This window comes from Lichenostomus cassidix, chromosome 6, assembly GCF_008360975.1.
Source record: "Lichenostomus cassidix isolate B80296 chromosome 6, HeHo_3.0, whole genome shotgun sequence".
Taxonomy (NCBI): domain Eukaryota; kingdom Metazoa; phylum Chordata; class Aves; order Passeriformes; family Meliphagidae; genus Lichenostomus; species Lichenostomus cassidix.
This window is the reverse complement of record NC_139487.1, coordinates 4,353,939-4,375,282: the sequence shown is the minus strand read 5'-3', so window position 1 is coordinate 4,375,282 and position 21,344 is coordinate 4,353,939. Positions and strand designations below refer to the sequence as shown.

Genomic DNA, 21,344 nt, shown 5'->3' with positions numbered 1-21,344 from the left:
TCTGCACAAAACTGTTCTTGTCTGACCTTACAAATAAGCCTGAGGAAGCATTTTGGTCCTGATTAGCCTTGAAATGTGTTGGAGTCTTTTTGTGCAGGGCTACATCAGTGTAACATGCTTAGAAAAGTCCATAATCCACTAATATTCCATGTGAAATACAACCTTTTCTTTTAGAACAGCAATGCCAAATCAAACCAGTGATCACCTTCATTCTGAATTGTTATTCTGCCTAGTTTTTTTCTTAGCCCAGGATAACACAACATATTAACAGGCTGATCACTCAACTCCCCTGTGCCTCAATTTCTGCTTTTTTAAAATGTCAGCAGCATTCTCCTGCTTTGTGAATCAGTGAGGAACTTGCACAAGTAATCCAGCTAAATGCTTACAGTACATGTAAGTGTTGTGCTTGCTTAATCTAACTATTTGCAAGGTGCAGAAGACTGAAGAAACTCAACAAATTTAATCTCAAAGTAAATGTTTTTTCAACCCACCTCGGGATTCTTTGTAAACAAGGATTCATGCCTTTCTGAGCACTGTCTTGACTACAGTTTCAGAGGTCAGTGACTCAGTTCCCAGAGTTAGTCCTGCAAAAACCTAATACACTTGCTTGGACTAGAATCTGAAATCTAACCCCTGTCTGGCCATTAACAAGTTGTCTTGATGTGCAGGTCTCCTGAGAGATTTATTTTCACAGCCTGCTCTCACTGCTGATAAAAACCAGCATTTCTGGAGTGAGAGTATTGATCACTGCTCAATATACAGTAGCTGAGTTTATAATCTAATTTATTCTCACCCGTTGATCAAACAGCTATCATGAAATTATGAGAAACAGCTTCAGGCTAAAAGGCCTCAAAGTGAGGATGAAGGATATAATCTGTATAGGATATCTGCATTTATATCTATGTAATATGTAATATATTCGTGTGTATGTTTGTGTGTGACTGTGTGGCACATGGTTATGTACTTGTCAGCAGAAAAAACCAATAAACATCCTCCCCTCAGCCCAAGGAGAGTCTCTGAGTGCTGGAGGCTTTCCAGAAGCCTGAGAACAAGTCCTCCTCTCCTGGGATATTTGTGTGGGCATGGAGGGTGTGTGAGCACAAAGCCCAGAAAGCAGCTGCAACCTGCCAACTCTGACATGTCAACACACACCTCAGGCCAGGAAAGGGGGAGATTAAACACTGCTGCCATTCACAATTAGGGAGAGACAGCTGCTGACAGCTGGTTCAGACCCCACAGCTAAAGCACAACAAGCAGGAGGGAATCCTTTCTCCCCTGAGCAGCTTCAGATCTGCCTCTTCCCTGCCATTCCCATCAGCTCACAGAAAATCAGACCTGGGGGCAGCTCTTTGCTCTCCCTTGTATTTCCACAGAGTCCCTTGGATAAAGGGGGGAGAAAAAAGGGAATGTGTGAACAGAAGAAATAGGCAAACTCAGAGGGGAAAGCAGGAAAAGTAGTTTGAAGGAGGAAGAACTTGAAAAGAGGCAAGAAATAATTCATCTTCCCAGGCCCTCCCTGTGCCTCCAGACATGTTAAGCCAACTGATCCCTACCTTGCTTATGTTTCCTCCTCTGCCTCACATGAAATGGATTTTTGTCTCCCTGAGTCATGTTTCCCCATTCCCAGTGCTGAGACTGGGCACCACAGCAGGCAGCCCAGCTGGAGGAGCAGAGAGCAGATCCTGAAAATCCACCCTTCACATCAGACCTGCCACCAGTGCTTCCAGAATCTGCCCCAAGTCAGGGTTATGTTCTTCCTGCCTCAGCTGTGAGATTTAGGAACAGGAATTCCTCACTTTGAGTGAGTGCATTTGGAGTGTGAAAACACATGTAAGCTCCTGTCAGGTTGGCTATGACCTGAATTATACAGTCATATATGTCTCATAATACAAGTATGGGGGAGATATTGTGCATCAGTCATAACCAGCTGTTTATAAGGCTGAGTAATAATAAGGGAATAATTTGCAGTCCCTGCACAACAATAGGCACAGATTGACCAGCTGAGCTGTGCAGGTGAGCCTCCCCTATAGCTCCTGAGCCCCATTAGCCATTTGTGGTCTTCAGAACTTAAATAGGAATCTCTGTGCAGCTCTCCATAGTTGGATAGTGCATGTGGACATGGAGAGAGTCAGTGGCATTGCACAGAGCTCTGTGTTTTGTCTGAATCCACAGCCTTCCCCCTGCCTGAAGTGCCGCATATGGAATCTGGTGAAAAACTGCTGGCAGAAATGTGGCTTGGAAAGAGAAATGTTCCAGTACTTGGATATTATTATTTGGATCATATATATTCTGTTAAATTCTTTTGGCATCACTTTTAAGGACTAGGCCTTCTGCAGTGCTTTGACATCTGCAACCAGTGCAGCAGAGGGGAATGTATGTGACCTGAAAACATTAATGCTCAATGCACAAGAAAGATTATTGAGATCCACAGATGGAGGCATTGAGCACCCATTTAGGCACCCTGAGGTGGCCATGGCATCCTCATGGGACTGGCAGGTAAAACACAAAATTTATCTGAGACCCATGTCTTCCAGAGAGGCAAGGGACAAGCAGGATATGACAGAATCACACCTAAGATTTCCATAACCACTTTTATTTATTATTTCTTGAAACTATATAGTATTGGGAACATTCTGTTGAGAGCTGAAATGACAGGCTTTCTTTTTTCAGCTGGGAAAATATCACTGGATAGAAGGTAAAATAAAACTAATTATCACCCCCATGTTTCTTTAGGAAAGGCACCTCCTGATGGAGGTTCCAATGACATTAACTCAAATTCCAGCCTAGTCTGGTAACTGGAGCACGCTGAGAAAGCCAGAACTAGTGACATCCTGGTTCTGCCACTTGGTAGGCTTTTTAACCTTGGGCAAATCCATTAATCTCCAAAGAAATATGTGTCTTCTTCTGCACTTTTTGTGCTATAAAACATATCTTAAACATCTGAAGGATGCAGGAGTGCCCTGAAGTGCCACATGGGGCTGATGAGAAACAATGGAAATGTGTCATCAATTGGATTTTTCCAGGCCGGGTTGTCATCCTGATGGAAAATTAGCCAGAAATGGGAAGAATAATTTTTAACTTTCATAACCTAAAACATGCTTTACTCCTTTAGTGGCAAGTACTCAGCATCCCCATTTCTTTTCTTTCACACTTGTACATTAAGTGGAGCAAATCAGCCCAGGCTGGACAGCATCAAAGGTCTGCTTCATTCACTGTCCTCTAAATCCCAGTCCTACTTGGGCTCAGTGCTATAATCCCCATGGGCAATTTCTGGATTTTGTGGGGGAAGGGCATGAAAATACTATTTCACAACTCTCCCAAAAATCGAGCTCAGCTTCCCGTTGCCAAGCGACATCACGGCTTCACAGCAGTTCCAGCTGCTGATGTTACTAAGCAACGTCTTCCCCATCAAGTTGTGCACTTGAAAATCATTCCTTGTTTATTAATTCTCATGATGGGTTAGAGTTTCTCCCCTAGATCTTGATGTTTGCTCTTCTAGAGCTTGTGAGAAAGCAAGGGCTGGAGGACTGACACAGGTCAGTCATTCTTGCAGATCTCTGTGATATTGTTGGAATATGCAGAAATTAAGGATGGTTTTGCATTATTACATCAAGATAGGAGAAGAGTAAAATTCTGAGCACCACGTCCCCTTTCTTCTCTTTCCTATGGTGTGTAATAATATGCTCAGTGCTTCAGCAGAACTTTGCAGTGCTTTATATGTAGTATCAATCATGTGAAAGTAAGGAACATAAAACATTTTGTCTTGTTTTGGCAGTATTTATACTATAAAGTAAAATTACCTCTAAGACAACTAAATTGTCTTACATAAATACCTAAGGTCTCATGTCTTCCATATACAAGAAGCTAACAAATCTGTGTAGTGTGTGGTTGGAAAGTGTACCAAATACTGTATATAATACTGGGATTAAATTTGATCACTCATGACAAATTATTTGGATCTTGCTTAAATACCTAACTTACTAACCCACTACATAGCTTACCTTTAAGTCTGAGCTGTCTTTTCCCCTAGTTTGAGTCTTCCAGTGCTCCTGGGTTAAATCCTGTTTTGATCAAGAGAAGACAATCTCTCCCTGGATGAGCAGGAAGAGTGGATGAGGAGCCACAGGGGAAATTCCAGCAAACAACCGTAAAGCAGCCTGATGTGAGTACTTCTCCCACCAGTTCTATCCTAAAATCAAAGAGAATAAATAATCAGGGGATGTGGAATTCCCTCAGAGCTGGTGGTTTACACTTCACACTGCAACAGAGCAGAAGATCAGCATCTGCAGAGGTGGGAAGAGCTTGCAGTGAATAGGCACTGCTTGGGATAGCTGGGTAGGAGTGAATTAGTGAATCTGAATTCAGACCCAAGGGTACAATGCAGTGTTGTCAGTCAGGGTCCTTGGAGGTCTAGAGGGCAGAGCACAGGATGGCCACGTGTCACTGTCCTCATGTCACAGGGCTCATGGTTCTGCCACCAGCGCAGGAGTTCCCTGTGTGGCTTTGCAAACCTCACACAACTTAGCCAAACAGAGGGATTCTCCTTTGCATGTGTGCTGATAAAAACACACAATCAGAAATCATCATCTGCTCATTGCTGAAGGTCGTTTCCCCCAAAGTTTCTGCCAGACAATTGTTTTGCAAGGCAGCTTCTTCACTTTCACTTTGTGGCATTTTCTGGACTTAGCTTACAAATGGAATAGCACCAAATGTGAGTTCAGTTTGTTTTTCTGAGGAAATAATGCAGCTAGTAGAAGTGAGGATGTATTATCAGGCTTGTGTTTTCCTGGGCTCCCACAGGATCCCTGCTCTTAATTTCATGGCAGAGAGCCTAAACAAAAACCATTGTGTGATTTGTTGTCTATAAGACAATCAACTGTGCAATGCCCCTGGTTTGTTTTCTAAGGAAGAACACACTGAAATTTTGAATTGATGAGCTTCAGATTGGCTGGATTCTAAATTGGGCTGGGGAGACCAGAGAGTGCTGGATCACCAACTTCATTAAAAAAAGGAAGATTTAAGAGGCAGGGCTACTCATGTAGCCCTTGATCTTGCAACTGTGCATTCCAGCTCTTCACAGGCTTCATGTTTCCAAGCCAGGAGTTTGTGGACCAAACCTTTGTGGAACAAAACTCAGCAGACAGCCTATTGCTGCCCTATGAAATCTTACCTTTCATCCATGTCAGGAATGACTTTTCCATGCTTTTGGATTCAGTAATGCTACCTCACACTCTTGGAGGTGCAATAAACCCACAGTGAACCATTCCTTTGGTTTGTGGCACCAAAAAGCACCACTGGTGTTTACAGAAACTCATTAATCCCTCGGAGTTGCCACTAATGCTAAATACTCTGCCTTTGGTTACCAGCTGTGTTTCTGAGCTCCCCTTTGAGGAAGCATGGCTGGAATGGACAATCAGAGTTAATAATAACAATTAGCTCGCCCATAAACCAGTACTTCTTGCAACATCACATTTCAAAGGGTTTTTGTCACGTCTCCACCCTTCAAGATGATTAAATGGGAAATGATTTCACCATAACCTGAACAGGCACATCAACATTTGCTGGCAGGTATTTCTGACAGCTTTCAAGGGTAATATGAAAGAAAATGAAAGATGAGCTTAAACACATAAACAAACCTGAAAACAAAATGCAGAATAAATATTCTCCTCAATACTGATTTTGCCTTGAAAACAGCACAAGCATAACTCCAATGTATTACTGACAGAGTTTCACTGAACACTTTTTGCAGTGCAAGAGGCACTGCTCATACCACGAGCCAAGAAACACTAGAAGTGAAATACGTTTGACCTGAAATCGATGTTCTCTGGGGTTGCTTTTGTGAAAAAACATCAGAACTGGATTTCTGGCACGCAGAGAGCCTGGCAGGAGCAGGGGGAGGCCGGGCTGAGGAGGTGTAACTTGTTTTCTTTCTTGCCTGGGGTGGAGGCAAGCTGGTTGTTGAGCAGGTTATGAAGGTGGGTCCCGCAGAGAAAGCCTACATTTCATGAGTCTGAGGAGAAGGAGGAGGAAAATCAGGTGAAAACTGGTGAGGTGAAGATGGAAGGAATGGTTTGAAGACACGTTCTAAAAGCATCAGTGAATCCCAAGGTGCCAGATAGATCTGGAATGTAAGTGCAACATTAAACAACCTCTGGTTTGCTTTCAGGAAAAGCAGTTTTTCAGCTCAAAAGTCTCTGCAGGCTGAACAGAGCAATTTGGTACCAGTGAGCTGCTTTTGAGATATGTAGTGTTCAAATCGTTTCAATAATGACATGGAAATTGTGAAAGATACTATGGAAAGGTGCAGATGAAGAGTATCTTTTGGTTATGTTTATTTAATGGTGGGATTTTTGCATGTTTTTAATGTTTATTTGAAATTCTATAAGTATGATAAAGCACCTGTAGTTTGCAACCCAAGTAAAGCTTGTTGAATGCATTGAATGATTTAGAAATAATGTATGTAAAAAGGATTGCAGTGACACTGTAATCTAAAAAATTATCTTAGCACTCGGCAATGTAATTCACACTTTATTATTATTATCGCTTGTTTCATTATTGGAGAATCTGTAATGTCTTTATTTCCTATTTATGACATCTATCTACATTATTAAGCAGATGGTAATGTGAGAATTGTGTGAAAATTGTGGAATTTCATGCTCTAGGGAACAAAAAGAGTGGGTAGACAATATGATATGATGTGTTAGTGGAGATTTTGGACAGCTGGCACTTCTGCTGTGCTCTTGTCATTTTCTACTTTGATTCCTGTGCATTTTAATAAAAAACTGTAAATAAAGTATTATTATCTTTCAACTCAATATTAGAACTTTGGCCTCTGGTAGCAGTTGCTGTCCTTAACAGTCAGTATGGTTGAGCTGTGCAGAAATATTGAGAATATATTATGCACAGGAGTGAATTTACTCTAAAATAAATAGGACAGCATTATGACCTACACTGGCTAATCTATTTAAGAACTTGATAAGCAAAATTTGCATTTTGCACAATTATTTACAAGACCCCACCCCAATTAACTAAACAACTCCATGGGATTTGGGAGAGTTTCATTCATTCCTCAGTTTATGTTATTACTGCAAGTGCTTGTGAGAGGACAGTTTAGAGAGCTCTACATGTCCAGGTGTTTTCACATGATGTCTGTGGGACCAGAAAAAGCTTTGGGAAGAGAAAAACTCGGCAGGTGAAGGGGACAGAAATGCCACTATATTCCCTCTGAGGGAATTGTTCTGGCTGTTGAGGGAAGCACATTGCTGTAGTGAAGTTATTCTTTCCCTCCTGTGCATTTAAACCTCAGTCAGCAGCTCTAGCAGTGTGAGAATGTTTTATTATACCAATACAGACTTAAAACATTTTAATCTTAATCTGTTATCATGGAACATTTCACTGGGCTGAGCCTGGAAAGACTTGTGTACATTTCTCCATGATGGATTACTTCATACTCAGGGAACAGTGATTTAGAAAATGTTATATCCACTCTTCAGCAGAGCTCAGGACTGTTTTAAAACAGGAGAGGATTTGGCAGCAACCTCAGCAGATAAAACCTCCCGTTGCTAATTAATCACTGGAAGTGCAATCCTGGCCCCAGTGATTTCAACAGGAGCAAGTTCAAGCACTGCTGGATCCCCTGAAGACAATCAAGTTTAAACAGAGCAGAGCTTCAGAGCACAACACCAAACTTCTCTCTCCAGGCCTCCTGTGATGAAAAATAATATTTCAAGTTTGAAAAAATAATATTTCAAGGTTTAAAAAATGTACTGTGGAAATAAGTAACAACATTCCTTAAAAGCTTGTACAGTTTCCTTGGCTTTCAAAGTGCAATCTCTCTTTTACAGCCTGACTGTAATGGAGTTTTTCTTGACGTGTGCTGCAGACCAATCCCAAATTCTTTGGGGAAAAAAACCCCTGAAGAAACTGTGTAATTTTCACCTATTCAGTAATACAATAAATATAGTCAATTCAAATGCATGAGCCTCCAAATAAAATGTCCACAGCAAGAAGTGAATGTCTGTAAGTGAATCTCTGGTGTGTACTTCTACTGTTCAGTATCCATTTGAAAGAAATATAGAAATTAACAAAGCCTGGGGAGACAATTCTAGAACTGCTCGGAGGATTTTTTAAAAAATTAAATAATTAGAGCTGAACTAGTATAAAACCAATAGTAATTATGGTAGGCAGATCATGTTAAATCTAAAGAACATGTTTAGAACATAACATTGTAACAGAATAATGCCTAAGAAAAGCAGGGAACAATGTCAGTGATCAGGATAAAAAATCCATTTACTCTTTCTCTGAGTGCATTGATTGAGAATTGTTTGTTTCAGTGATGGTCAGGTTTAACACCATGGTTCTGACAATGTCAGCATGCAGCTTGGTCCAGGAATTTCAAGAAATAAAAGCGTTTTGAATACAGTTCAAACAATAAGGTTTTGCTATGGGCTGTCCATCCAAAGTAACTTTGGCAAGGAAAATGTCTTTCTGCTCAAATGTCGTGGGATTTTCCAGAAACAGAGTAACAAAGCTGAGTTTCAGGGACTGTCTTTCAGCCTAAGTGGAACCAGTGTAGGGAAGACAGCAGAGAGACATCAGGAAATAAATGCATTAAGAGTTCTTTTCCCCCAGTTTATGACTTAGAATCCTTGTAAGATTGAATGTCAGCAGCTGATAGGGTGACAGAGATGACAGTCCTCCAAGATTTCCAGTGTTTTTTGCTGTTTAATTTTGGTTTGTTTTTTTACAGCTGATTTAGAGCTTTTTCTTTTCTTCCAGTGACCTTCCTCTAACTGCTGTGTGATCCTGGACAGCAGCACCGAGATGGGCAATGAGAACAGCAGTGCAGAGAACGAGGTGAGTGTGACAGGGCAACTGCTTTGCCTTCCCTCCTAGCCTAGAGCAAACCTTCCAGAAATTGCTTCCACGAGCCACTCACCCCACATTCATCTTCTGCTCCCCGTTAGACTCACAGTTAAGTGTCATTAATGGTGATTGAAAGCAACTTGGCTACTGGTGTATAATTGCATTAGAAGTTGCTGTGCTGATGCAAATTTGAATAAAAGTTGTAATTCATTCATTTCAACAATTAAAATGCCATTATGTATTTTATCCTCTCCTCTTCCACATGTTATGGCAGCTGCTAAAATGTATTAGGATTCATTTTGCTTCCATTTCAGGTCTCAGCAGGTCTGCTGCCCTTGTGCATTGCAAAGTGGACCCTCTCAAGGCAATCAGTATTACAGATTTTTCCATAAATAATTTTTCAGAAGACTCTTCCATAACTCTTGGTTATTCTATCTAAGTTGTACTGCTAGCCCAAGATTTGGTCACAACTTTTTTCATTGTTTGGGAAGAGATAATTCCTATAGCTAAGTAATGAGAATTTCTTCTCCATAGTGTGCAGCTTCCACTCAGGAAGGTTTTGAAAGCCAAATATATTTCTTCAGGAGTCATCCTAAGGCTGAGAAGACTTTACTTAAAAGCTATTGGATTTATTAAGACATGTAATAAAAAACTCTTCTAGTAAGGACAGGAAGCTTCTGGTCTCCTTTTCAGACTGCAAAAACCAAAACAAAGGACAACCCAGGCTCTTAAAAAAAAACCAAAAAGAAAACCCAAAAAACCAAAAAAAACCCATAGCAAAACAAAATATGCTAAGAATCCAAATTATTTTTAAAAGTGCTATTAACAGAGAAACATCAAGAAGTAGCAATAAAACTGAAATATTTTGATTTTCAGTCAGAAATTCCCCAATGCCAATAAAGCCATCCTTACACCACCAAGCCAAGGAGCACAGCAGGTAGTGGATGATGAAACTGGTTTGCATGGTTTGCATTGGCAATGTTAGCACCAGGCTTGGCTGCTCTTTTCCTTCTGCATCTGCTTCTGCCTTTTGGCTTTTGTGACACTGACTGCAAATTTGCAAGGCAGCTCCATTTAAGTTTTCAGCAAGTTGTAAAAAAAAAAAAATCTGGTTTCTCTTAACTTTTTTTCTTTAGTAGCAATCCATGCTTTAGAGAAACAGCCTGTATTTGACCCCCTTTGCTGGCTGCCTTTCCTCCCAACCCTAACACCATTGAAATAGCTCTGTTGGTGTTGTTGTTCTGCTCAGAACCAGTTGATCTGAGTTGGTTTTGTTTGTGTGTTTATCAGGGAACACCACTGCACGGCTCCTGCTCTCAGTGAGTCACTTGGAAACCTCACACATGGTTTGCATTAAAGCTGGGAGAGCCTGGGCTAAGTTTAGAACTCATTTAATGAGTGGGAAGATCTGTGGAATGAATGTGCTACTAGGAAGGATGTAGTAGACACTTGGAGAAAAAGTAAATAGCCAATCTGTCCTGGGATCTGAGGAGAATGTAATTTAAATGTAGTGGAAATGAGCAAAGATAATGCTTGGGTAAAACAAAGCTGGGGCCAGCAGTGTGTTTAACTAATTGATTTCACATATACTAACCATGTTCTGTTTTGCTGTAAAGCACACTAAGCCCAAACTGCTGAGAGATTTTAGGATTGTGCCCTGCCCTATTACAGTGGCACAGCTTGCTGGGCTTATGCTGAATTAAATAGAAGCTATTTTTAGGATGCATTTTTCCTTGAAACTCAGCTTGAAGAGAAAGGTCTTTAAATGAAAAAAATAAATATTCTAGAAGAAGAGATATTTTGATGCAGTTTGATGCTTGAGATCCAGCCTTTAGCAGGCAAAATACAGGTGAAGTGATGGAGGTGTTCTCTAATGGGAAGCTGTGGAAAATTCTGCAGTTCATGGAAATGTAGAAGGTCTCAGCTGTTGTGCTGCCCATTAGACATTTTTCTTAATCCACTCAAATGAACTGGGGATCATGGAGGAATGACATTTTCTTCTTTTCCTTGACTTTCCTGGATGTTCAAATGTCCTAAAATAATCTACATGAAATTAATAAAAGGAAAACACTCCTAGATGTAACTGTGCACTTCCTCAGCCCTACAGCTCTGCATTGCCTGGGCTCTGCTGCCAGCTAGGAAAGCCACACTTAGAAATGACACCAAGCTGAGCAGGACCAGCAGATCTGCTCCCTAAAATGTCAGACAGTGAGGCACATGGTCTGTGGGATGGACAGTGATCCCAGAGGTCATCTCTGCAGCTCAGCTTGTCCATGCTGCTCCAGGGGCTGTGCAGAGAGCTCAGGGCTCAGCTCCCAAAGTGACTGCATGTTACAGGATGATTATTGACTTCCCTGACTGTTTTTTATCTTGGTCTCCCATCTCCTAGAGTGATGCCATTAGCAGGGTATCTTTGGTCCCATTTTAAAGGAGTTCTCTGTCATTGGAGACAAAAAACAGGAGGCATGGAGACATGAGCATAAAGCTTGAACAGGCTGGATTTTCTAATATGGAATACTTTTAACTCAGGTTTTTAATTCTTGCCACTCAAAGTTCTGAAGAGGAGCACTGTCATATTTCACAGCCTTTCTCACAATTACAGAAAAGTGAAAGTTACCAAGTAATTGTAAAGCTCTTTGAAGGTGAAAACTGCTGCTGAATTGAAGTTCCAGTAATGCTTCTTTTGCCCCAGAGTTGAAGAGGGAATTTCAAAGTCAGTCAGACAGAAGTTATTTCTATATATTTTGCTTTATCCTTTCTTCTCCTCGGTTTTCTGAATAAGCAAAAAAGCAAACAAAGCTGGTTATTCCACATCTATGTTATTGTTCATTTCTCTTTCAACATACATCTTAATTTGTGGTTATCTTTTTGTTCCTGTTTTCTGCTGTGAAATGTGTAAGACAGGCAACCCTTGCCAGAGGGGCCACAGCTTCTGAAGAGTCGTGGTTGTCTGAAATGTCCTGCTGTGATCCTGCTTGGATTTTTCCATTTATTTCCTATGAACAGATCTGACTGCTGAGCATCCTGCAGTTAATATTCTGCATTATTGCTTTTCCCATCTTTCAGCTTATTTCTGGCTCTCTGAACTGACGGCTCCTGTTAATTTTCGTGGTTACAGGGATCAGCAGAGGACGTGCTGGGCACATCAGCAGCATTGTCCCAGCAATTCAGCCTCCATTCCCACTGATGAGAACTGGGCAAATCCCTCTGAGCTCTGGGGCTCATTCTGGGTGTTTACATACTTTCTGAATAGTGCAATAACATCTGTATACATTCCATGGTTAATGTTCAACTGGGAACAAAAATGCATTCCCAATTTTCCCTGTAGCATTCTAATGTGATTCACTGTTACCCTACACAGTGTCCACTGTGATTCACCACTTTTGCTCTCTAAATTATGATTGTCTTTCATTTTTCCTTCCATTTCATCCTGTGCATATCAGGATGTTGCTGTCAGTTTCCTATAGTCCATTCCTGATGCTTACATGGTCCTAACATACCTCTGGTCACCACATTAATTAATTCTTACTTCCAGAGTTAATTACTACTGGTCCAATAGTCTATGATAAATAATGTCTAATACATTTGAGTTTACTCAAAAAGAACATTGTCTGTTTTCAGAGAATTATATGTTCTTTTATGCAAATGCAGCAAATTCTGGGACATGTCTCACTGCAATGAATAATTATTATTCACATTATTATTTACATCTTTCCTGTGAGTGAAGGAGAGGGGATGAAAGAAGAAGATTCAAAGTTGTGGCAGAGTTCTTAATTTGAAAGTATAGTGAACAGGAAGTTGGAAGACTATTTCTTCTCTTCTAAATTAATGGGTAAAGCTTCCTTCACAACTGTAAAGCCACCACACCACCATTTCTCATGGGAAGTGTGAATTTACAAGTAGAGATGAAAAGGGAAAATATTTTATATTTATAAAGTTCCCCTATAATTATTTACTACATTTGTCTGTTCAGAAATACTGTGAAAATGTTAGACCTGAGTTTTCCCCAGCTATGAAATTGTTAGGCAGGCAAACACTGTTGGCTGGGAAGCATGACAGAATTTGGAACTCAACTGGGAGACTATTTTCATAATAGCTCTTTACTTGAATCTAACAGCATCTTCTTGAGTGTTTTCTTGTCAGGCTGCTAAAGACCACTCAGCCAAAAGCTGCTTTAGCTAAAACTACACTGAATATTGCAAGTTGTGGGGTGCAGATTTTGTTCCCCAAAATCATCAACTTTATTCTCTCTCTCTCCTGTATCTCATACACCTGCCATCCTTAAGAAAATAATTCAGGCACTCACCAGGCCTCCACCAAATGTCAGGAAAGGGACAAAGGAAAATAACTACAGCCAGACTAGTGAAAATACAAAGATAACTGTGAACTTTCCTTTGCTTGCTGAACACAGATCACATTAAACAGGTGGAAGATGAAGTTAACAAACAGAGCAAGGCTTCTCAAGTTGTTGAGAAAACACCCATGTTGACATTCCAAGGATCTGAAGATAAATAATTCTGTGCCCTCAGTGGACTGGAAGAGTCATAAACACGAGCAGTGAAGCCTGAAGGTTTGAATTGTTCCTGCTGTGGCTGAGAGGAGCTTGTGTATTCTGTGAAAAAAGCTAAATTAAGGATAAGATGGTGACTATAAATATAGAAGTATACACACACACCCCTACACACAGCAGTGTTTATTTTTATGTTCACAGCCAGAGTCATTTCTGTAGGTGTTTCTCAGGAGGAAAAACAACCTTTTATCTCTAAGAGAAGGTCATAGGTGCTTAAAATCAAAAGCTGTAGTCAGGATTGTTCAAATACCATTGTTACCATATCACAATGTGCTTTGCTTCTGGTATTTGTGAGAAGCAAATTAAATTAAATGAGAAGCAAATGCCAATTTTTGCATTCCTGCCCCTTTGAGGGTTTTAATTAGAATAGGTATGAACTTCAAATTCTACTCCCGTGAGAGACAAATAAACCACGCCAGAAGCAATAGCAAATTGCACCATTACTGATTAAAGAAAAAAATCTACTGTAATTGCAAAATTCTATACACAGTCTCCATTAAGGATGGAGTCTGCTCCTCCTATCTGACCATGTCATAATTACATCCAACTGATTAAGTAATCATGATGTTTGGGAAGAAGAACAAGAAGTGGTCATGACAAGCGTCCCCTCCAACCTGCTGTACCCCAGCCACTCTCAAAAAGGGGTAGCAATACACCAGTTGTTTGTTAAAATCACATTTTAGCTCCCTTGCAAGGTGATAAAACTGAGCTGTAGTGTAATCCTTCAGCTCTAAGGTGTCCCATGGAGTCCAAGCTTGGCTCACTGTATTAGGTAGCAATTTGTTACTCTCCTGTGATCTCTGGTTTTGCTGACCAGTGTTCGCTGATTTGATTGCAAAGTTCCAGTTGGTAAAGCAATAGCCACATACTGTCTACTTCTTATTTATTTTGGAACCGTTTCTCCAAACAAGGGAGAGACAACGACTCTCCAAAAATATTAAGTTTTAAAACTCTAATTTACTGCTTGGTTGCTGTTCCTGCAGAACAGCAACAAAAGCCGGAAGAGTGAAAAGGTGGTTCAAAAAAAAAGAAACCAAACAAAACAACCCTGCTCTGTCTTAAAAAATTGCAAGAGCCATTGAAAAACCCTGATTTCACAACCATGTGAACAACCTCTAACAGGCAGATTTTTTTTTTTTTAAAGCAACTATTAAACCACCCCCACAACTTCTAGTGGAAGACATGGAGAAAAAGGAAAGGCAATTTCTGGTTTATTGATTGAGCTTTGCAAAGCTTTGCTCCAGCTTCCCCTCCACTAAACCAGAGGGAGTTAGTGGGAATGGAAACTTCATGTAACTCCTCGAAGATTACTCTGAGCTACTCAGAGCTCTGGCATGTTCCAGCAACTGCTATAAAAGGATGTGCTTAATGGAGGAATGTGGCAGAGGGCAGATGGGAGAGGAAGGAAATTTCAGTGAGAGAAAGGAGGAAGGGGAGTCAATCCAAGTTCAGCTCTTTGAGGGGTTGGAGAGGGAATTGTGGTGTTGGAAGCAGAGCTGTGTGATGCTCTGTGACCTGGTGGCTCTGCTGGGACACTTTTTGGGGTGGCTGAACACGAGGCTGTGCCTGTGCCTGATGCTGCTGCCATGGCTGTCAACTGGGAAAGTCTGGATTTTGGGAGCTGAGCTCTCCACAGGCTCCCAGGCAGCATTAAAGGAATTTCTTTCTGCTATGATAACTTAAGTGCAGCAGTGCACATAATCCTTTGGCTACAGTGTTAATGGAGTTCTCTTTCTTTCAAAAAAAATTTTTAGCATCCTGTTCAAAGCCATTGGGAAAATAAAGTGATTCTGTAGATTTACTTTGTGTTCTTGCAGACTCCAATGCTTCTGGAAGGGTTTAATGCAAATTACATTGCATATTTCAGGAGAATCAGTTGTACTCATTTAAATATTGTGCTGTCTTAAAGGGGAAAAAAGTATGGGCTGTTTAGTTTTCCTCCTGTTGTTTGTACACTCTCTGTGACAAAACTGGTTGGTTTGTTGTTGGGTTTTTTTAATTATCCCAGACTTAAAAATGCAGAGAAACTGTGTGTTCTGGTTTTTAATAGAATTAAGTCTTTCAATTAACCAACTCTTTATAATAAGAATCCTTTTCAAATGGGAGTGTGCTACACTTGAAACAAATAGAGAACAAATTTGGCTGCAAGCTTCTGTAGTCAATCACTTCAGAGGGTGTGTGTATTGAAACTCAAAAGTCATTTATTTAACTGCAGCTTTCTGATGATCCTTGTGAACAAAACATAGTCTTTCTAATTGTTTTCACACCTTAATTAAAAATTAAAGAAGCATACTTTGCAAAGCTAGTTCGGCACCTGGTTTGCATAACTAGCTTAAATTTTAAAAATTTAATAGAAAAATTGAATTATGTTTTTTCTTCTGTCTGGCTTAGAGTCCCAAAGCATTGTTCTTCTGAGATGATTACATGAATACATAACTGTGGAAAAACAATATATGAAGCTTTTCTATATCTTCCCATATTAGTAGTTCATTTTACATGTAAATAGCTACATTAGGATTTATTTTAGGTTAGTGTTAAAATACTCTTTTGAGCTTCTTTTGAACATATATGTGTGCTTTTACCTTAGAAGGTAATAGGGCAACTTTTTGATCACTCAAACACTTGACAGCTTGGAAAGAAAGAAATAAAGAGTGTCCACAGTTCAAAGTCCTCTCTGCTCCAACAGGGCTGTGCTGCTAAGATTGTTTTAATACATGTTAAATTTGGTAATGAACTGGAAGAACAAAAGTCAGATTTTTCTGTGGCTGAAGTCAGTAACTTAGGGGATAGTCTGGAGATGTGAGGTGCTCCTCCTGCCTGGCTCCCAAAGCAGCTGAAGAAAGTTAGAAATGGTAGTAGTAGAAAGGAGGAAAAAGGAATAATTAGTTCTCACTGCTCTTGCCAACTGCTGGAGGCATCTGGACAGTTTTATAAATTGGCCTAATTTCTTGGGGTTCTCTGTGGGGTTCTCCTGACCCTGCCTGCCCTGCTGGGAAGGGAAGGGAAGGGAAGGGAAGGGAAGGGAAGGGAAGGGAAGGGAATTTCTGTCTGCAAGGGGCCTGAAAATGATTTTTCATTTGGCTGCTGCTGTGAGGCATTTGTTTGTGGCCCACCTCGGGGTCTGAGCCCGTTGTACCCCTCAAAATAAGACATGCTATGTGTACTAAGGAAGAGCATGGCACTGTGGCTGGCTTGGCTCGCTTGGGAGTTTAGCAGCCACTGATTGGTTTTTTTCCTGATAATTAATTTATTAACACATTTTTTCACAGCTCTTTCTCTCTGCATGCTGAAATAAACTCTCCATGCAGATTTCTCATGCAAGCAAAAGCAGGGCTGCCCAAAATGCTGCACCAAAAGCAAAACAGAGTGCTGTAAGCTAACTGAGCTCTATTTTTTTTCTTTTTTTCTGGCTGAAAGAAACAAATTTCCTTGTGTAATTCTTGATGTTGCATTTTTTGCCATATACTCTGGGTTTGCAGCCAACATATAGATTTAGATAAATATTCTAAATGGCAGATGTCAGCACATGCTGGGTAAGTGCTTCATAATCACAAAACCAAGAGCTCTTGCTCTGTCCCAGTGGAGTGTGGAGAGATAAAGGAGACTCCTGCAAACAAAGCTGTAGTGAAGCAGTTCCTCCAGGGAAAGGCAGAGGATGTGAGAGTTAATCAAATTTGTCTTAAGTATAAAGGAAGTCTTTTTTATATTTTCAGTGTGCCCTGACCTTTTCAATTGCTCATTACACAGGCTTTGCTTGTCCACTGGGTGTCTCCTTCCTGGCTCTGAGCTGGAGAAGCACACCGTGCTCACACAGAGCAGTGTAATTCTGTGAACAATAGCTCTCTGCAACTTATTGGCTACTGCCAGAACAAAATAAACATTAAAACTGAGTGTGAAAAACCCCAAGAGACGAGTTGGAATTGTGCTGTTCATCTCTGGTGCCACCCTGAAGTGGTTCTGCCATCAGTAAATGCACTAATGTGTCTTTAGGTTAAGTGTGCCTTAGGCTTTTTACAACTACAATTAAGAATTAAAACAGTGACTTTATGTTAAAGGTGATTTGATGAAGCAGTTTTCCTTCTCTTTAACTATTGCTTGATGTGCCAGAGGATTTGAAAAACACCTTAATTTGGACTTTTTTGCTTTTCACTTGATTGTTTCTCTCCAGTTCTTTTGTGCTATACACAAAGTACATCCTCAGCTACTGTTCAGAGCAGCCCTTTCCAGCTCTTCTGCAGCTTTCAAAGATACTTCTTCCAAAAAAAAAAAAAAAAAACAGTAGGAAGGTGCCACTACCTGTTCTAACCCTGGTGCTTGCACAGAACTCTCTCCCTCCCTGCAGCAAAATCAATAATTTGCACTAAATACAAACCAAAAAATAATCCACTCATAAATCCACTCATTCCATGGATGAAGATCTGGGCAATGATTTACCTTTGAGGAGAGGTGATGCAGCAAAGCCACAGTTGTGGAATAGCATTTCTAGCTGCCACTCCAGAAAGAACAGCATTTCCTGTAGCTGTTATCACAGAGGGGCAGCCTGGTGAAGAATCAAACCCTCTGTTTCAGTTCAGAGGCATTCTGACCTTTGTTGAAGTGGGAGGGAAAGAATCAAGACTTGGATTCAAGTGTTGGGTTTTGAATGACATTGGCTTTATGTCTAACTTAACTCCAAATATACTGCTAATGTTATGAGTGTCCAAGTTTATAGCTTGTTTCCATCCTTTCTCATTTTATTCTGGCTTAGCAAGGAAGCATTTGCCAGGCTTGGAAAAAGGGAAGATGATACCCTCCTTGGGTCAGTAAAGGCCTTGGCTGCTTTAGAACAATTGTTGCATTCTTCTCTCCCTCTTCTTTTCCTAGTACTTATTTTTGGCTCCCCCACTTCCTTCTGCTTTTCTGTCATTAAGAAATAAAATGGGTTGGCTTTAGAACCTGCAAGTTCCATCAAAGCAGTGAAATCCACTGCAGAAGTTGTCTGTCAGTGGGCAGAACAAAACTCCTTAAGCTCATGCATTCTCCAAAACAGCAGCACTATTTAAATTGTTCTTTTTTCCTTCCAGAACACTCCACAAGATTCAGAATTAGGCCAGCCTCCTGGCAATGGCCACAATTTTAAAAGGAGCCCTCAGGAAAACAGCATAGAAAAGCCTGGAGGTCAGGCTATCTCAGATCCTCTTCCTGCTGCTGTGCCACTGGCTGAGAGTTTATCCCCATCACCTCCAGGACCTGCAAGGTAAGACGTGAATTTCCTTCCTGTGAACAGCAGTGAAGCCCTGCAGCTGTTGAGAGCTGGGGTTGTGCATTGTTTCCATTCATGTGTAACTGAATTTTCATGATCTGTCATCCTGATGGATGATAATGATGATGGTGATGATGATGATGATGATGATGATGATGATGCAGACCCCAAAATAACCTGATAGCACAAGAACTACTCACTGTTCACCAAACTGACTTTCTTGGCTCACTGCATAACTACAAACCAGACTCCAGCTGTTGTAGTAACCCTTGAGCTAAACTTTCTGTGCTTTTTGCTTCTACTAATAAACTCTCACCTGAGACAGAGAAACATTGAAGAGTTTTTGTTTTAACTTTTGGTCAGCCCTGAAGTGCTCAGGCAGTTGGATCTTAGTGGGTCCCTTCCAGTGTTCTATTCTATTCTATTCTGTTCTATTCTATTCTATTCTATCCTATTCTATTCTATTCTGTTCTGTTTTGTTCTGTTTTATTCTATTCTGTTCCAGTCGAGTCTATTTTAAAATTATTGATATTATGCAACAATTTGTGGCAATTAAAGTCATAATTTAGGTACTAAATAAGATCATAAATGACCACAGTGGGGACATTTCCAGGATATTTAGACAGATGACATCATCTAAAAGGATTTATGAAAAAAGAGCAATTTATTTCCTGGAAGGGACAGTTTGGCTGTGCTGTGGAGCTCTTACACTTCAGTAGGTTTTACTTCAGTGCTCACACAGGGAGATATTTACTCTTAATTCTATTTCTTCTGACTGCCACTAGCACATTTTAATTATCTACTGAAAATAATAGAGTCTGAGCAAGACTAAGACTGCTAAGTCAATTAACAGTGATAAAGGTATTTAGGCATGAAGTTTAAAGTGATTAAAGGTTGCACTTTTTCCTAGAGATGCATGGTTTCTGTAATCCAGGTCTATACATGGAACAGCTTTTTCTTGGATGAATTTGTCATGTCTTTGAGTGTCTCTAATGAGGGAAGCCATAGATGTCATTCTCAGAAGCCAGGGGAAAAATCAGATTTTGCAGTAATGATGTAAAATTGGACAGGGTGAGATTTTTAGATGTGTATTTTGTTTGTTTGTTATTTCAGTAACAAATACCACATTTATCCTCTAGTTTATAGATTCTCTTGATGGTATTGTGCATCATCATTGTATTGCTTGTGTGTGTAACCATGCTGTCCTAATGAAGAAAACATAAAATTTTTTTATAAAGTAGTAAGCTACTCTAAAAAAATGATGCATTCTGATTTGTGACAGCAAACCAGTAATTTTCTGCTATTCATACCAGTATGCAAGTTCTGTTATGGGAAGGGGGGAAAAGAGAGGAAATGATAAGTATTGCTAAGTGCTGATATTTACAGTAGACCTATCATGACTAACATTCCTGCAAACTGGAGTTGTTTGAGGAACTTCACAATAACAGACAGCATTTGTGCATTTGTGCATTTGTGCATTTGTGCATTTGTGCATTTGTGCATTTGTGCCAGCATCCACCTGGTGCAGTGGAGACTCTTATCTTGGCCTTGGAATATTTGTGGTTTGCCTGCAGCAAGTGCAGTCTTGCTTTTTTTTTTTTAACCATTAGCATAGTAAATTTCTCCCATTCTATAACTAATTTGCCTTTAAAAAAATGTATTGTTCAAAAACTCCATGACAGCAGTTCTGCAGGGGTTCCTTTTCAAAATGTGAGTACCTAGAACACTGAGATTTACATTCAAGCTGCCTAAAACAGCTTTGCACTGCAGCATGCAAAATTCTGACTCGTGGGAGATGAATGTTACATGGATGAGTCAGCTTGAAAGGATTCATAGGATTCTTGTTTCAGGAAACTTATTAGATGGGCGTGAGCTCAGGGAATTACTTGCTGTTTAGCCTCGCTCCTGAAACTGCTGGCACATGCCTGCTTTGGGTGTCTTTTAAGTTACATCCTGCCAAAATAGAAACAAAGACAATAAACGGAAAAATCTTTGAAGTTCCACATTCCAGCTGTTTATTTTTAACTCGCTCCCCTGCGCTGCTTTGAACGCATCTTTTCCACCCCGACGTGAACTCTGAGAGTCTCAAGAGCGTGTGACCTTCCATCCTCGGGTGGAGGATCTCTGGGTGGAAAATTACCACGTTTGCTTTTCTCCTGGGTGGCTTTCTTCTATCCTCCACAAATCCTCTCAAGTCGTTTCAGTCGCTTTGAAATTCTTGTCTTTTGGAATTCAACACGTCTGTGGCTCTGACTTTAGAATAGTCTGTTTCAATCCGGATTTTTCTTACCTGTTTCTTGCTAGTCCTATGTGAAAAGTGAGAAAACCAGAGTGAAAAGTGAGACCACCAGTAATTAATCTGTGAAATTTCAATGTGGTATAAAAATGCTGAAGAGGCAGGAGAGCTGGGAAGCCTCAGGCTTTGCAGGGGTGTTGGTGTGAGGTGTAACCTTGCTTTTCTCCAGCCTGGGCAATCCTCAGCTGGACAGCTCTACCCCAGAGCCACATTTCCCAGCAGGTTTAGGAGGAAGCAGACACAGCAATTTGAAAGATCCACACCCAGAAACAGTTCAGGGGATTAAGCACTCTTGGTGGATGACCTTGGGAGTGCTGAACACATCCTGTGGGACCCACAGAGGCACTGTGGGGTGACAAAGCTGTCCCAAA

General features: G+C 40.5%; 1 protein-coding gene across 10 annotated transcripts in view; it reads left to right on the top strand.

Annotated features, from left to right (window-relative positions):
- The window catches only part of TACC2 (transforming acidic coiled-coil containing protein 2), a 125,947-nt gene that overhangs the window by 5,144 nt on the left and 99,459 nt on the right, over positions 1-21,344 (top strand). For 5 of the 10 annotated variants that reach the window (XM_085064673.1, XM_085064672.1, XM_085064671.1 and 2 more), the window contains exons 2-5: positions 4,031-4,162; positions 8,779-8,856; positions 9,742-9,802; positions 18,499-18,671. In XM_085064673.1, coding sequence (XP_084920799.1) covers positions 8,831-8,856; positions 9,742-9,802; positions 18,499-18,671 — 260 coding nt within the window. In that variant the 5' untranslated portion in view covers positions 4,031-4,162; positions 8,779-8,830. Of the gene's footprint in view, positions 1-4,030; positions 4,163-5,264; positions 6,129-8,778; positions 8,857-9,741; positions 9,803-18,498; positions 18,672-21,344 lie in introns of those variants that run through there. The other 5 variants (XM_085064679.1, XM_085064677.1, XM_085064674.1 and 2 more) reach the window with 3 other exon arrangements.